Raw genomic sequence first — 17,978 nt, forward strand, 5'->3', positions numbered from 1 at the left:
TTCTAGAGTTTAGGGACAAATAAAGAACTTTTTTCAATTGTTTTTAGACAAAACAGAAGAATCATTTTAAACTTTAATGATCAAAAGTGTAATATTTCAATAGTTTAGGGATAAAAATGAATGCTATGTTAACTTTAGTGACAAAAATTATATATATATATATATTGCCTATTAAAAAAAAAAAACTAAAAAGTAATAACTTCTAAAAATAGCAAGGGGTAGGGGCCAGTTAATCAGGAGGTACTGTTAAGACTGTATTAACTGGGCCTATAGCCCAATCCGAGGACATTAGCTCATCCGAGGATAACCAGATAAGATTGTAAAGGGAACGGGATAAAGAGAAAAGTAAAGATAACATGAGATAAGTCCAACGAATGTCCGAGGAGAAAAGCCACCTTGGAAACAAGGGTCTGAGGTCAGTAAGAGTGTCATATCATCATAGACTTTCTACAAAGTTACATCACAACTAAGAGTTGGATGTTGGACAAGGGGTAAGAAAGGGGAAGGGCAACAAATATCTCCAAAAAGTTGCTACCTCCACATTAAATGCCTCCCAACTAACTCTTTGGCCGCATTAATGTGGAGGTAATGCATGAACAGTTAGCAAATTTTATTCGTTTTTCTTCTGGAGTAAATCTGGTTCTTTCATTCACGCTCTACAAATTTATTGTTTGGGCTTTTTGGACTAAAACCCAATCCTATATTGGGTCCAATTCAATTTGAGTCCTTACACAAGGATATATGTTCATTTACTTTGAACTTTATTATTCTTCTAAAAAAATAATACTAACATATTATTGTCATTAGTTCTTTTCTTTTTTTTTCTTTTTTTTTTTCTTTTGATTTGTTCGTAAAAGCATAGATATGAATTCCGTTCTGTTATGCTAAGAATGACAATTTTTCATTCTAATTAGTTAACTAGTATGAATCACCCCTTTATTTCATCTTGTTCTAAATTTCGACTCATTCTATTCTATTCCACCTGTTTTGGTCCATTCCACTAAATTTCACTCAGAATGGTGATTTCAGTCGGTATGTAAAAGAATCATTCCGCTCTATTCCACCCATTTTGGTCCACCAGTTTTAATTACTTCACTTTTTTTGTTTTTGAGAAACTTTTATTACTTCAGTTACATATGACATTTTATTATTATTTTCAATTAATATATATATATATATATATATATATATATATATATATATATATATATATATATATTTTTGGTTTACTTTACTCACATATGACATAGCTTTTTCTCTTCTTCTTTTTTTTTTTTTTTTCAAAAATATACTCATATATGACATGTTATATACTTATATTATGTAATTATGATATTAAGTATGTATATTATTTGATTTTGAATTAATAATTTGATATGGTATAATCTCGTATGATGCAAACTTAGGTGTGTGTGTATATATATAAATATACAACTTTAGCGGTAACCCCAAAACTGAAAACCAAAATAGACTAATATTGAAATATTTTAATTCCAATGGGGAAACCAAAATAAGGTTCGAAACAGTATTTAGAATTAGAAGCCGGATTCTTTTTTTTTTTTTTTTTTTTTTGGTTAGAAAATTGGGTTATTTCTCTCCTCAATTTGCTTCACAATTTGGCATGATTATTTAAAGTAACGACACATTTTTCCAAAATTTCAGAACTCTTATAATGTGCCAAAAATCAAATGATTTACATTCCACATCATATAGTTCCATAGAAATTACCACGATCTTTTGCAATCAGTTTTGTTACAGCCTTCCGTCAAAAAAAGTTTTGTTATAGCCTATGGACTTGCTAATACTAATAGAAGTTCAATAGATCTTCCCACTATCCCATTTGCCTTACTGCATATATGACTATCTAATTCAGATTCAACAGACGAATAGAATAAATCACTTTCAATTTATAACCAAAATTCGAAGCAACAACATACACCTGTTAATGCGAAAACAGTAATTTGAAATTTACATTTACAAAGTACCCGTGGGTGCAAAAACAGGATAAATTTGTTAGGTAGCTCTATCCGGAAATGGTTTCCAAAGCAGAAGAGAGAACAAGAAAAGATTTGGAACCAAGATAGGAATCAAAGGGTGAACATCACTTCCAAGTCGTTTTCTGCTCAGCCTCTTCCTCACATACTGTCTCCTTTGTTCTTCACCCCACTGAGCTTCCTCAACTCCCTTTGCCAGAATCAACGGTGGAGGCTGTTGGAATGGGCATTTGGACCTCCATGAGGTCTGTGGGAGCCCAAATCTGGAGACCCTTTTCAGGAAAAGAGAGAAACCCCATTTTAGGTGAAGAGAAGGGAAGGTTGAGTTGAACTTGTTGCATAGGATAGGAGGATAGTCCCAGTTGAGGTAGCAAGGGATTTGGTTGGAGATAAAGAACTGAGAGTGAAGAGTTGGTGTGATTGTGTTTGTGGGGCTGGTTAGGATATGGGTTAGAGCTTGGAGTCTTTGCTCCCATGTTGTGTCTTCCATTATTTCTTTCACAATGAATAAGGATTTCTGATATTTTATTTTTACCTTCAATTTCTCTTAATTTGTGTTATTTTACCCTTTTTTTCTCTCTGTAACGGCCGACACCACTTGTATCAATCGACCACATACCACAACCGGTCAACTCGACTCAATAGTCAATTCCCCCGGTGGTTTTGCTGGCTTGGTGAAAAGTTAGAAAGCACTCTTTGTTGTTCGGCTAGCTTGGAATTGAGATCAAATTTCTTTGAAGGTCCCGTATCTAAGATAAGTAAAAGGATTGTGATAAACATTGTATGAAATCCGTTGGAGCACCTCGGCAATTATTTGAATGAAATAATGGGTTCAAACAAACGGAAAAATTACCATATAATAAAGGCAAAATTTTTTATTTAGTCCTTAAATTTAGATTGGAGCTTTTTTTTTTTTTTTTTTTTTTTTTGGGTGCTGAAATTTTGATTTTTTTTTTTTAACCTTTTCTTTAAACTATTGAACAAATCACATTTGGGGAATATGTTTCTCTCTCTCTCTCTCTCTCTCTCTCTTTTTTAATGGGCCTATGTTATTGCATGATGATCTCGTCATTGGAATTGAGAACCCAATTTATGTGAACCCATTTAAACAAATCTAAGACAAAAATGAGTTTCATAACCGAAGCAAGCAGAAAAATTACCATATTATAAAGGCAAAAATATTGGTTTAGTCCTTAAAGTTCGATTGAAGTTTTTTTTTTTTTTTTTTTTTTTTAATATTTTTAATTATAACTTTTTTTAATTTTTTAATTTTGGGGTGTTGAAGTTTTGAAAATCTTTTTTCGTCTTTAAATTATTGAACACTTTACATTTTTTGTTATTCCATCAATTCTTGTAAACTTCTATCTCAAATTTCTAACTAGGTGACACTATTTTTATTTTTTTACTAAGAGCCTTATGCATGGTTTTTTTAACCTAAACCAAAATGGCCGGTCCAATTGGGTTAACCATGAACTAACTCTTAAATTGGTTCTTCATCGCTCAAAAGAGTGGATTTTGAGATGACCGAAAGTCAAATCGAAGAACCGCTAAACCATTTGCCGATTCAACCAGGTCAACTATTTTGATAAAGCTTTGTCTTCCTTGGTGACCAACAAACCACTTTGCTTGGTTGTGACTTATTCATAACTATTATTATATTTATAGTAATTTTAAATCATTAATACTTTTTTCCTTTTATTATATTAAATATTAATGAATTATTTTCTTTGCTAAATTTACTTTTGCTTTTAGAATTGTGCTTTTGCTTGTGAATGTACTATTTATAAATTTTAAAAATAATATTTTATTTTATATTAAAACACTTTCTACTTTATAATTACTAAAAAAAATTAGTCTTTTTTTAGGGATAAATTTATTCTTATTAATGCTTTATTATTTTCTATTAGCCTTATTAAACCATGAAAATTTATATGAAAGTTTTTTAAATTTCTTTAAATATTTTTGAGTCAATTTTACTATTATTTACAAATTAAATATCTTTATTTGTATTTTAATTAATTATGACAACATCACGATCTGATCTCAAAAACCTTAAACCTATCTCTTTTACAGTTCTTTGAACAATCTAGGTTTAAAAATAGCGCTTTAGTGGCATGGTCTTTTTTTTTTTTTTTTTTTTAAAGAAGAGTTTAGTGGCATACTCTACTCTTATCTACTAGAAAAACTAGCATTTGAATTCCCTCCCCCATTGTTGTAATTATATTGAATTATAAAAAGAGGTGATCATTTTTAATGTTAGAGAATTTGACATGTTCTACTTGGATTATTACACTTTATATATATATATATATATATATATATATATAACACATAGATGAGATAAAGATGTGGCGTGAAACAATTGGTCACATGGACAACTTGAAAGATCTTTTAAAGTTTAGAGACGAATAAAGAACTTCTTTTTTTTTTCAATAGTTTTTAGAACCAAAAAAAAAAAAAAAATTAAGGACGAAAAGTGTAATATTTTAATAGTTTAAGAACCAAAATGAGCTTCATGTGAACTTTAGGGACAAAAATAATATATTTTTTTGTTTATTAGAAACAAAATTAAAATGTCATTACTTCTAAAATCAGAAAATATATATGTTCATTTACACTCAGCTTTATAAATCAATAAAATTTATGTCCGTTTCCTTTAAAAAGAAAAGAAAAGAAATAAAGAAGAAGAAGAGAAGAGAATAGCAAATATGGTGAAGACAATGATAAAAATTGGGTCCAAGTATAAATAACACTTTGTTTGATAATTTAAAAAGGTAAGAAATAAAAAGATAAAATATATATAGTTTTATGAATGAAAATACACAAGTAAAAACAAATAAGATAAATATAGAATGACATCCGTCTGTCGTAGCACATTGGCAATTCTTCGAATGATTTGAATGAACGAACCAGGTTCGAATGATGAGCCCTTGCATGATGAGCTCTTGTCATTGGAATTAAGAACCCAGTGTACTTGGTCTCATTTATACTAATGCAAAGAGAAAAATTACCATATTAAGACAAACATATTGTTTTCTTCCCTTGAAAGAACTCTAAAATTATTGGTGTGGTTGTAGAAGAACTCTAAAATTATTAGGCATGGCAATTTAGGCCAGACCTGCGAGTACTCACTCCGGCCCAACCCTAAGTTGGATTTTACCCGATTCAATAAAGAATAGGGTCTGGTATGGGTTTTAAAAAAAAAACCCGAGTCGGGTTCGGGTTTTATCAAAACCCGGCCCGAACCCAGACCCAAACCCAACCCAATTATATATATATAGTTATAAACCCTAAGGTCTTTACTTCCTGGACATGGCAAAACAGTCGGTTCGGATCGGGTCAATCGGGTTGCAAGTCAAATGGGTTGCAGGTCAAAAACGAGTCATTTTAAGCGAGTTAAAAAGGGGTTTAGGTCAATCGTGTTACGGATCAGGTTGGGTTGGGTTAACCTGTATTTTTCACATGATTTTATTTTATTTTTTAAAGAAAACAACACGTATTTGCCATTTAGAAAGTCAAGCAACAAATTACTGGATGTAAAATGCATTACTTTGAATTCATCACTTATATCAAGAATGAATTACACTTATTAATACTTATTCAATAAATTTTAAAATTATACAAATCCTAACATTGCTATCTAAAACAAAATAACACAAATAAGTAAAAAAAAATACACAAGTTTTATTTCTACACAATATCAACAGCTTAAAATATAAAACAAAATTACAAATGACTTATTGGATAATTCATTTGACAAAGAATAAAAACATATAAGAAATTTACAATCTTGAAAATTAATTTTATAATCTATTATCAATTGTGGTTGGCACTCTATTTCAATTTGAGATATATATTAAAATTTGATTGTTTACTTATTTATACATGATCTCTTTTATGAATATCATATTATTGTTAAGCAACATACACTCTAGGAAATATTATAATTTATTTTGAAAAGCCGTTTATTTTAGACATAAAATTGTCATAATTTATGTTAATTTGATACTTTGGCTTTACTATTTTCACACTTGTGAATATTTTTCATACATGTCTACAATTTTAAATCTATATTTTTAATTGTACTATAACCAGGTTATCTTGGCATGTACTTTGCTATTTGATATCTAAAAATCTTTACTTATTACAGAATGCTGAATCATTCATCTTTCAATTAATTTGCATATAGTTATATAAATGTCTCAATTGTTTCCTTAAAACTCACAACAAACAATTAAACCAATATTTTCTTTATTTTTTTTTTATTTTTTTACCCCAAAAAAAAGTTTTAAAAAATGGTTTGAGTTCAGGTCGGTTCGGGTTGACCCGCAAAAAACACGAGTTGGGTCACAAGTCAACCCGTTTTTACTTCGGGTCAAAAAAATCGAGTTTAGGTCAGGTATTTTTCGGGCCGGGTCGGGTCAAAAAATTCTAACCCGTTTTGCTATGTCTATTACTCCCTAACTCATTTCTTCAGATCGCACAAACACAAAGCATAGCCACACACAGCCGCCTTATCCTTCATTGCCTCACTCACTCTCAATCTCACACGAACACAGTATTACTCACTCTCAATCTCACACAAACACGGTATTACTCACTCCCAATCTCACTCCCTCTAATGCATCGCCGCCTAAGCATCGTCGGCCCAAGCTCTCAGCCTCTCACCGTCGGTCCAAGCATTCACCACCGCCGGTCAAGCTCTCACTCATTCTCAATCTCATTGCTGGCCCAAGCTCTCACCGCCTCTGTTCTCTACTTCTCTTCAATTTTTTTTTTTTTTTTTTTTTTTTTTTTAATATCGTATTCATTCTAAAGTCTCTGTCATCTCTGAGATGTTTGTTTCAATTTTTTTTGTTGGTTTTTTCTACTTAAACTATGGATCTCAACCAATGTATCAATTCTAGTTATGCTAATTGTTAGTCTTGCCACTGGAATGAATATTCATTTTCGTTTTTATGCTTTTGTGAAACTGCCCTGGCAGATCTGCCTTGTATTTGAATATTCTTTTTTTTTTTATTCTTTTTTTATGCTTTTGTCAATGGTATGTTGAGTGATGAATCTTTATCGCTTAACATGAAGAAGCAAGGGGAAAACTCTTCTTTTTCTTTTTTTTTTCAGTTGTAGATTTACTTGAAAATTTTCAAATACAAAAATTGGAGGTGTTTAGGTGCTAGATTAGTATGGGAAAAACTTCATTGAATTAATTGATGGCAGCCATCAGCCTTAGCAGTTAATATTTGGGCTTAATTCAAAAAAAAAAAAAAAAAAATTGGTTGGGACGATTTGGGCCCAAATCTGGTTGGGCTAAACGAGGCCCATGGGTCCCATCAGGGCGGGTCTAGGCTCCGTATAAAAACCCGTTAATTAAATGAGTTGGGTCTGGGTAACGGGTCTAGACCCGCAGGGCAGGTCTGGATATGAAAAAACCCAACTTGTTGCCATTCCTAAAAATTATTGGTGTGGTTGTAGAAGAACTCTCAAATTATTGGTGTTGCAAATTAAAATTCAGCAAAAGAACCGCTAGACAGAATTCAGTACAATTTCTTTAGTTGAAAGTGGGATGTCAATGTGTCCCCCCCTCCTTTCTGATAGATCTGTTTTCTCTCTCAAATTATTGGTGTTGCAAATTAAAATTCAGCAAAAGAACCGCTAGACAGAATTCAGTACAATTTCTTTAGTTGAAAGTGGGATGTCAGTGTGTCCCCCCTCCTTTCAGATAGATCTGTTTTCTCTCGAAAGACATAATAATTTTCTTTCTCCACGTCATCCATCCTGTCCCACATTTCTCTCGTTCATTTCCAGACAATAATATGAACAACAATCTCATCCAGAAAACCACCCACAAAACTGGCATCTCCCATCTCATATAATTGCCATATCACTTCTTTTATGTGTGCAGTAAGTTGCACACATGTTCTATATAGGTTGATTCTTCTACTCTAGGACAAACACAGAACTTAGAGATAATAAGGCAATCTCCATAGTCTATGTTATTGTGCTAGAGAATCATGCAAGGGTAAAAGTCACAAAATCCTTGTTGATCTGACTGATAAATGATAATAAAACAATCAAAGAAAACTGTGTCCAGATATTGAGATGTATAAGGATATCTGCATTTGCAAGAGTTACTTGACACTACCAATGTGACAATTCACAAATGGAAGGATCTCTATGATAATGATAGTGAACTGAGGGAGACAATTATATATCCTTCCGAAAATTGCTATGGGAGTATTTGTACAGTATAAGATCTTGTTAAAAAACTCAAAGATATGCATATTTTGGATTTTCTCAGAAATTTTGTGAAATTAAGCCTCTTCATTGGGGGAAAAAAAAAGGTTTCACGTAATTCAAATCAGTTACGCTTGGGATTCTTGCAGAGGGAAATGCTTTTTTTTATTTATTTATTTTTTTAACCTTAACCAAGAGTTATTACATAATTTCCTTACAAAAACATATGGTTAATATGGCTCTTACAATTTTCTGGCTGAAACCCACAAGATTGAACCCATCCTATCAGTTTCAAATTTCTTTTCGCCTTGGTAAGTGCTTCAGTTCTACTTACCCAAGCCTAAAACATAAAACAATTTTTTTCCCTCCTGAATGTAACAGAGGCGTTGTGAAAATACAGAGAAGCATTCAGTAACTTCAGTTAAACATGTTCTTTATAAAATAGTGAGAAATGAAAAAGGTAAAAGCAGAAACACCAAAGCAAGCAGGCAGTTGCAATATAGCAAGATTATAACCAATCTACAAAGTGCAGTCTATGTGTATAACCCATCCTAAACGTTGTGAAAGTAACTCATGCATATAAGTGGGATCGAACCCATGACCTCTCACCACAATCAAGGTGGAATGCCATTTGAGCCACAGCATATTGGCAATGGCCTCAAATTTTAAAGCTGCTATTTATATTCTGCGACCATTAATTTACTGCCATAATCCAGAACAAGACATGTACAGCATTGATCCTAATCACTGTAGCTATCAGATTTGCTTCTGCAACAATCGTTGAAACAGAAATCACATTCTCCAAGATCTAGTCCTAGACAGGCAGACCTAATTTTAACTGTAGGTATAGTGACAATGAAAATGGATCAACTTTAGAGAGATTATATGGACAAATGTCTGAATCAAAATATTTCACTGGCTATGGGATCATTGACAATTACAAAAGAAGAATAGTAAAACAGGAACTAACCACATTCTCCTCTTCAAAAGAAAGCATTGTCCAACTAGCTGAATTGTGATAAAAGGAACACCCAAGCACCCATTATTGGGAAAGTAATTAGAGCAGAAGCCTGCATATTTGCAAATTTAATAAAGGTCACAAGAAACTGAGATGTGGATGCATTTATTAGAAAAAGCTAAGTGAAGAAAACTTCCAAGATTCAGGAGGCAATACCCAACATACCAAAAAGAAAACCAATTCACTGTTGGCATAAGCTGCAGTAAATTCATTTCTTTCCATTTCTTGTTTGATGAAACCTTGCAACTGATAAAGAAATTATGAGTTCATAATTCATATCTACATTGATATTTTTGTCTAGGCAATGACTAGACTATAGGTGCATCTTATAAAGATGGCACAACGCTGGTGTTGCTAGGAAACACAATATCCATATGCATATAGCATATACTTGTAATATTTGTACAAACATTTAATATATTGTAAAAATATGAAAATATTAAGTTTAAAAATTTTGAAAAGTTTTAATAGCTTTGAAATTCCTCCAAAATGTCATGACCTTATAGTTCATATGCAGAACAGTCACATAGAGAGCAAAATATTTCTGTCATGTTCACGTCTTTACCTTCTAGATAAAGAATATAATTGAGAACAAAATATTAAGACCCAATTCCAAATAAGATGAGGTCAAGGGAATAAATTTACAATACAATATTTAATAATAAAAAAATCCTTTGGCACTCTTTGGTTGTAACAATTGCAAACAATGAGGCATGCCCCAATACATAAGTCTATGAAATCATCATGTATGGGCCAGCTGAATGAGATCAAATAGCACAGTACAATGGTTAGCTACATTTAATATTTCACAGCTCCATGACTAATACTTTTGGAGGTCGGAAGAGATCATCAAACAATATAGGACAAATTTTGCAATCTTATGGCAATAGTGTCACAGAGCTGTACTGCTTAAGCACAGATTTGGTTGAGATCTTCAATTAAGTGCTGAAGTTAAGTAGTTTGTGCTTTAAAAGAAAATAAATTTTAATACTTCAGTGCATCAGTTTCAAGAAAACTTTAGAATATTACGATAAAAAAGAAAGAAAATTTTTAATTAGTATGATAGAAAAGCACACAACTTAAAGCAATATCATAGTTTATTTCAAAATTGCTTCATAATCTCTATTATAAAACTGAAATTTCCTTTGCAAACCTTACAATAAATTAACAAGAAAGGTACTTAATACAGACCTGATGGTGATACTTTTTAGCTACAATGAATCCTCTTTTCAACTGATGCAGAGCTTGAGAGACGTAGGAATTCAAGGAAGACCTTTTGCCAAATACATAAGGATCCAGCATGCTAAACAAATTTTGAGGACGATTTCCAAAACGGTTGTTGACGAACTACAATGCACAAAAAAGTTCAATTAAGACCAAGATATATTAGAATGAATATGCAAAGATGAGAAATGCCTCTGGTTGTTGAGAATGCTTGATGGTCTGACTGTTGATATTGCATGGGTTTGTATTTGAATGCAAAGCAAAATGTCTGAACTCTGAACAACTTTGAAATAGTCAATATACCTTCAAGAATGTACATCTTGTAAAGCCTACTTGCCTTCGAGCCCTCAATGCCCTCATCTATGAAGCCAAGAAAAGAAAAAAGAGATTAGGGCAGTACCAAAACACCTCTATATAAATGTTGACTTTCTAAAAAATGGTGAATTTATCATATAACTAGAGTCATTTTCAGTAGATATACTTCAGCAATTTGAAGTGCCTGCTCAAGCTGCTGAATTTGAATCCATTGCTCTGTAACAATGTCAGACATCTAAGCAAAGAAAAGAAACAACTGAAATTAGTGGCCAAAATTATTCTAAAAGAACAAGTCTTCACAGACAGCATATATTTTTTTTGTTCAATACACCGATAAAAGTTGGTCAATATATAAGAAATATATATTTTGAGGCATTTTATCTGATTAATAGATATTTCAGCAGCGCTCCTGAGAAAAATAACACCCAATGCAGGGTTTTGTATCTTTAGAGAAACTAAGGAGTAAAGAATCAAAATCTCACTGCTGCTTCTTTAAATTAGTTGGTCCTTAAAATCTTTATCTCTGACCAAAAATCATTGTATTTATTTATTGGTCTAGAGGGTGGAGATTTGACTGCTTATAGATTTGTGTTTCAGCACACAGTATACAGATGCAATATAAACATCAAATGCAACCAATAAGGAAATTCTGTATTCCTTTAATCTTAATATAGTTGATTTCAACCACACAGGCCACAGTCAGCTTATGACAAAAAATGGAAGTTAGCCAAAAAGATGTGACTGCAGAATTGCCTCTTGTTTCTAATTTTTACCGAATATTTCTGTTGCATAGTCTTGACACATGTTTAGCACTAGAAACTTATTGAAAAGGCTTGTAAGAAACAACGCTGACTATCTGTTACTCACTAGAGCTCCCTATTCTCAAAGCTGGATACCTATTTGTATGGTTTATAAGAACTCCTTCTTTGCAGCTAGACCTTTATTAAAGACAATAGGCAATTAATATTAAAATCATTTTCAAATAACCACAGTTCTCCATTATTATATGCCCATGCCAACAACTATTACCATCTCATTCATTGAAAATTTTAGAAACTTTAAAAATTACATAAGGTATAATATACATTGGAATTGGAATCTTTATGGTAGAAAAGAGTCAAAGATCATCTCTGTGTTCCATGCACTTTAAAACCATGGTATAGATGCACCAAAGCATAAGTGAAGCCACTCAAACAAAAATGCATCAGGGCCCACAACTCATTCATTTAATAAAATAAGAAAAAAAAATTGGAAAAGTTCGAGTAGTGACCTTTTCAACTTGTGAAGTAACCTTTTCCAATCTGTTCTCTGCATCTTGTGCTTTAGATTCTAAATTATAAATATCAAAGTTGATCTTTCTTGATGCAGCCCAAAGACTTCGCACCTAAGCATCACCAAATCTACTTCTCAAATCAGTGAACTTTCATATAAGTATCCAATTAACCCTACTGCTTATCAGCATATCTTTTAAAACAACAGAGGTAACATTGAAAGGAAAATGCAAAATCAAACAACACAAAAGTATACCTCTTCTTCTAAAGCACCGAGCCTTTCATCAGCTCGTGTAGATTCATTCTGCAATGCAAAAATTACTTCACGGTCATGTCACATAACACATGTGAGGAAGCATTTATGCATGAAATTTCAGCTGTAGCCATACATCACTGTCTTCGTGCAAAAGAGTAAATTAATTACATACTCAAAGAAGACGATAAATGTAGATTTTTCTGCTCATAAGGACAGACTCAATTGATGAGACCAAATCAGGACTAAAAGCTAACTTGGAACTAAAAAGAGGGATCTTTCAAGAAAAAAAAAAAAAAAACTTGATTATAAGCAAGAGCTGCAATGCAAGACTAATTGAAAAACACAATAATGTCGGTGAAATTAATCAAAGCCCCTTACTCAAAGGATTTGAAATAAACAAACGTCGTAGTGGTTCTAGTGCGTATAAAAATGGCAAATTGTTCGTTGTGCATATAACATAACATACAAGAAAAATAAGTAGAGTTTATATTAAACCCCCAAAAGTGGAGGTGAAACGAACCTTCATAGCATCTAGAGTAGACTGCAGAGATTGGATCTTACGTGACATGGCCTCAATTATCTCCTCACGCTCTTTGAGGTAAAGGCTTTTCTGATTTAGATTTTGCACGCTTTCTTCAAGAATTGATTCTGTTTTCAATTATTATTAATCACATAAATTAAACAACAAACAAAAATGCCTAATCGTAAAACACTGATATTAAGAACAGAATGAAACAACTTAATACTAGCTAATAGTTAATACTATGAACATTCAAAATGAAATTGACAATCAGAGTTACTGAATTTAAGCTATATCTAATCGCATATGCTAAAAAATTTAGAGAGAAAATGAAAGAGAAAGTAATAATGGAAATGGAAGAATGGTAAAATACCTAATTGAGAGATCTTGAGCTTGATTTGGTGCAATTCGCAGGCTATGTGGTTGTCGTCGTTGTGTGAAGGCAAACATGTGGTTTCTGAAACTGAGAGAGCGAAGAGAGAAGGGAATAGTAATAATAAGGCGGGAATTAGAAATAGGATTGGAAATTGAATTAGATGATGATGAACCGCCATTCTTTATTTTTGAGAGCTTCAGAAACTGAGAGCTCCGCTGGTAAATCTTTGTAAGACCGTGACTGACGCACTGAATCTATTACTGACCTCTCTCTCACGCTATTTCAGGTTCGTTTCCACGTCGTTAACCTCCAGTTTCCGTTAATAGAGCCTCCACGGCGTCGTTTTGGATTTGTTATTTATTTATTTTTTTTAATTTTAAGGATGGCATATTATGGTTTTTTTTTTTTTTTTTTTTTTTTTTTTTTTTTTTTTTTTTTTTTTTTTTTTTCGGTTATTTAAAACCTTCAAATTGGACAACAGTGGCAGCTCTAGGAATTTTTTTTAGGGTGATCATTAAGAAATTTAAATTACCACGATATTTTTCTTGACACCATTTTTTTGAAGAAAAATGAAATTAGAAATTATTTTTATTGAATAAGTTGAACGAGCTACAAATTTCATCTTTTTTGTTTTATAATAAGCTTTTTGCTGAATAATTTTTTCACTTGTTATTATTTGGTCTTGTTGAATAATATTAGTATTTGGCCCATATTAGAATTAGTAACAGCTTACTATGTTAGATTTGTTGTAAATATATTGTGAAAATGTTGTGAATATAGTAGTAGTACTTTTATTTTTGTTGAACCCAAATTTTTGTAATTCCCAAGTTAGAGTGTTTAAAATTTTTATTAGGGTAGTCACAATAAGTTAGTTTAGCATATTATATTTTTTTGGCAAATATATATATACATTTTTTTGCAAGTCAGGGTGGTCACAAATACATTTTTTTGCAAGTCAGGGTGGTCCTGTGACCACCCTGGCTTGCCTGTAGAGCCACCACTACTGGACAACAAACTCTAGATTTGGAATCTATGCAAAAATTTAAGTTGGAAAACAATTGGTTTGTGTAAAAAATATCATTTGAAAAAATGATCAACAGTTGGTCAATGTTAATCAACAACTAGTTAATGACAAATACAAATCCTTTGTACCATTTTTTGTGTACCACTTTATGTTCCAACAATCACAACTTATCATGTAATGATTTTTTCCATTTTAAACTTCAGTTATTTTATAAGGAAAGTAAAATCAATACATGACAAATTGTGATTGGTGGAATATAGAGTACACAACAAATGATACGGAGGATATGTATTCGCTAATGACAATCAACAGTTATCGGTGAAGAGAGAGAGAGAGGAATTAACAACTTAACATTGGAAGACTTTTTGTGGTATGAAGTTATTTGTGTTAGCGTTTTGCTATTTAAAAATGAAAAGCATTTTCCAATTTAGGGTGGGTTTTATTATTAATTTTTTATAAAAAAATATTTTCAAATTACTTATATTTTTTTTATGGTACCAAACCCCAAAAATTCAAAAACGTTTTCCATATAAACAATCCAAAGTTTTATTTTTGTCAACTTAAGAAAACCACAAGCCCAATCAAGCTTTGCTAGCCTCACTTTGGAGCCCACTAATGTTGTGTTTGTATAAGTAGTGATGGTCATACTCATTGGGTAACGAATATCCAACTCTACCTGATCCAAATATTCCGAGTAGTACCCTGTTCTTAATGGGTAGAAGGTAATCGAGTAGAGTTTGGATGTTACCCGAATTTTCAGGTTGGGTTTAGATATGACCCATTATTACCCATTTAACTAATTACTTTTAATTCAAACCCAATTACCCAATAATCAAAATTATCAAATTGCCCCTAAACCTTCAAAATGACCAAAGTATTCATAAAATCCTAAAAAATTACCGAAATACCCCAAAACCTAAAAAATTACCGAAATACCCTCCGAAACACAAATATTACCAAAATACCCCTAAACCTTAAAAATGACTAAAATACCCTCAAAATCGAAAACATGACCAAAATACCATGAAACCTAAACATTACCAAAATACCCCATAAACCTTAAAATGACAAAAACACCCCCAAAACCTAAAATGTGAACGAAAATACCCTAAAACCTAAAAATTACCAAAATACCTCCTAAATCTAAAAAATGACCAAAATACCTCCCGAAACCTAAAAATTACCAAAATACCCCGCATAAACCTAAAAAAAACCGAAATACCCCCCGAATCCTAAAAATTACCAAAATACCCCCCATAAACCTAAAGAAAATGACCAAAATACCCTCGAAACCTAAAAATTACCAAAATACTCCATAAACCTAAGAAATGATTGAAATACCCCTGAAATCTATAAAATGAACAAAATACCCCCGTAACCTATAAAATGACAAAAATGCTTGATAATAGTAGTATAATATTATCTTAGTTTTGGTAGGCATTATCACATCTATTTTTGTGTTTATTCAAACACTTACATGTAAGTATGAGAGTTTGCAAGTTTCTCTAAAATATATTCATTATGTGTATTTTTCTTTTGTAGGAAATTAAAATTAATGAGCTAAACATGCAGACATGACGCCAAGAGAATCCAAAGGTGAAGATCAATTAAGAAGTGGATTTTGAAGAATTTAAGGAGTTAAAGATGTGTGGAAACATAAAAGAAAAGAGAGAAATTCGTTTGAGCCAAAGATGGAAAAAATCCTAGCATGGAAATATTCTGACCAGTTTTGGTATTTTGGTCATATCTGTTTACTCCGATATTGGATTGACTTGATTCTTATGGCCATGGAAAGAGGACTTGAAGATCTAAAACTTTGTAGTCTATCAAAACTTCAAAATCTACGATATTCAAGGCCAAAACTGACCTAGCAGTTGACCTACTATTGAAAAAGGGGAATTGACATTTTATATTTTCCTTTTTAGGGAGCATGTGTTTTAGGGTTTTGAATGTTATAAATATTAAAGGGATACAAAGGCAGCCATGTTTTTGGCTGCTGGGAAACCTTATTTTTCATGAATTTTTGAGAGTTTTTATTTTCTATGGAAGCTTAAGAACCTAAACTAGGGTTAGGGATGAATCCCCATTGTTGTAAGTTGTCCACTATTCAATCCAAGCATGTTTATCACATTTTGATTATTGAAATCAACTGCTCTCTTTTTATAAATGTTTTGCTAGATTGATATTTAATTTCTAATTCTTTTATAACTCTATTCTTGAATCTTCTTATTGTTATAATAGGTTTTTATAATCTCTCTAGTAAAATGTGGTAATCTTGTTAGATATTACTTTTGCCATAGTATTGCCTCTAGGGTATGCAATGTTCTTGAGTTTTTCTAGCTAAGTTATTATTTTCTAGACTAAATTGTTGGAAAATTTGTGAATATAATCAACCAAAGAGAGTTCTATTAATAAAGTTTGTTTCTAAATCTTCCAATAGGATAGTTTATGCGTTTACTTACCAATTATGTACTAAATTGGATTAGTAGTGGACGCTTAACAACATTGGTGGACAAACCCAAATGCCCTAGTGATTTTAATTGTTGAATTTTACCAAACTTTATTTTTCCAAAGTTTCAATCATATTTTTCTATATATTATTGGTGCTTTTGACGTGTTCTTGTTTTCCTTTTCTCGGTGGAACAACAACCTTAGCTACACTACAATTTCCGTTATAAAATTGGACGACATCAATGCCCCTAAAACATATAAGAAGATAAAAATACACCATAAACCTAAAAATTAACTGAAATACCTTCGAAACCTAACCAAATGACCAAAAGACCCTGAAACCTAAAAAATGATAGAAATACCCCTAAAACCTAAAAAAGCACTTATGGATATTGACTTTTTATGAACAAATATGGAAGATTCCCATCAAGTTCTATTTCAAACCATAGTTAATGAAAAGTAATGTTGTGAGTTAAACTAAAATTATGTTGTTTTAGTTTGGTCCTTTTTGTTTCATTGATGAGTAATTTAATATATTTTAATTATAGATGTAGGTTTGTAATGTAATGAGATATTTCTTAGATCGTTAGACCAACTGTTATGTAATGAGATATTATAAATTTTCTTGATAAGTGATGTGAAGGTCATAAGAAGTAAGGAAGATTCTAATCAAATTATTCAAGCTCGACACCATTACACTCAAGTAGAGGTTGATGGTCGGATTTTTTATAATCTTTATGACGATGCTCATGTTAAGGTAAGTTTTAATTTGAAGTGTTATGCTATTTATAGTATATTTTAGTTTGATAGTCTAACTTACATTTTTGTTTGTTTGTTTGTTTGTTGTGTTTAGGCTGCTAAAGGAAAGCCTAGCCATATTTGCAAGATTGTGAAGATGTTTGAGGCTGTGGATGAAAGTTCTTATTTTACAGCTCAATGGTATTATATAGCCAAGGATACGGTAAGTATCATCTTAACACCATCTCTTAATTGATTTTGATCCTCAATATTTAGCTTGCTAATGCCTAGTTCTAATTAATTTTTTTTTCACATGCCATATAGAAATCCCATAATCTTATCGAGAGCAAGTGGATATTCTATTCAAAAATCCGGGATGATAATCCATTGGATTGTTTGGTTGAAAAATTAACAATTGCTAGGATTCCTTTGAATTTATGATTTCAAGTTATTATAAGCATTCTCTGATTTTTATATAACGTGATAGTAATTAAAGTTTGTTTTTTAGGTTGATTCAGCAAAGAGAAAGTCAATTCCCAACTGTGATTATTACTATG

General features: G+C 31.7%; 2 protein-coding genes across 4 annotated transcripts; both read right to left on the minus strand.

The window, feature by feature from the left end:
* Positions 1–1,887: 1,887 nt before the first annotated feature.
* On the minus strand, positions 1,888–2,530 carry LOC126726022 (uncharacterized). The gene has a single exon (XM_050431114.1). It carries the CDS (start codon positions 2,482–2,484, stop codon positions 2,014–2,016), a length of 471 nt encoding a protein of 156 aa, XP_050287071.1. The 5' UTR covers positions 2,485–2,530; the 3' UTR covers positions 1,888–2,013.
* A 4,417-nt stretch (positions 2,531–6,947) lies between these two features.
* LOC126726023 (uncharacterized) lies at positions 6,948–13,516 on the minus strand. 3 transcript variants are annotated; one of them, XM_050431118.1, is made up of 10 exons: positions 13,206–13,516; positions 12,833–12,960; positions 12,313–12,360; positions 12,056–12,169; positions 10,952–11,020; positions 10,774–10,830; positions 10,438–10,593; positions 9,412–9,492; positions 9,199–9,298; positions 6,948–8,596 (listed from the first exon to the last, which is right to left on the minus strand). In XM_050431118.1, exons 1-9 carry the CDS (start codon positions 13,384–13,386, stop codon positions 9,233–9,235), a joined length of 900 nt encoding a protein of 299 aa, XP_050287075.1. In that variant the 5' UTR covers positions 13,387–13,516; the 3' UTR covers positions 6,948–8,596; positions 9,199–9,232. The 3 variants fall into 3 exon arrangements, with proteins under 3 accessions (XP_050287075.1, XP_050287073.1, XP_050287072.1); XM_050431116.1 differs by lacking the exon at positions 6,948–8,596 and adding an exon at positions 8,700–9,066; XM_050431115.1 differs by lacking the exon at positions 6,948–8,596 and having other exon boundaries at positions 8,700–9,298.
* Between the last annotated feature and the right edge of the window lie 4,462 nt (positions 13,517–17,978).

This window comes from Quercus robur, chromosome 5 (assembly GCF_932294415.1).
Source record: "Quercus robur chromosome 5, dhQueRobu3.1, whole genome shotgun sequence".
In the NCBI taxonomy this organism is placed as follows: domain Eukaryota; kingdom Viridiplantae; phylum Streptophyta; class Magnoliopsida; order Fagales; family Fagaceae; genus Quercus; species Quercus robur.

What these genes read in the sequence shown, in the direction of transcription:
- LOC126726022 (XM_050431114.1), bottom strand. Translation starts at nt 2,484, where the DNA reads ATGGAAGACACAACATGGGAGCAAAGACTCCAAGCTCTAACCCATATC.
- LOC126726023 (XM_050431118.1), bottom strand. Translation starts at nt 13,386, where the DNA reads ATGGCGGTTCATCATCATCTAATTCAATTTCCAATCCTATTTCTAATT. An exon ending in CTACTCTAGATGCTATGAAG is followed by an intron (nt 12,361 to 12,832) that starts GTTCGTTTCACC and finishes TTTGCATTGCAG; the next exon opens with AATGAATCTACACGAGCTGA. An exon ending in CTAAAAAGTATCACCATCAG is followed by an intron (nt 9,493 to 10,437) that starts GTCTGTATTAAG and finishes TTTCTTTATCAG; the next exon opens with TTGCAAGGTTTCATCAAACA.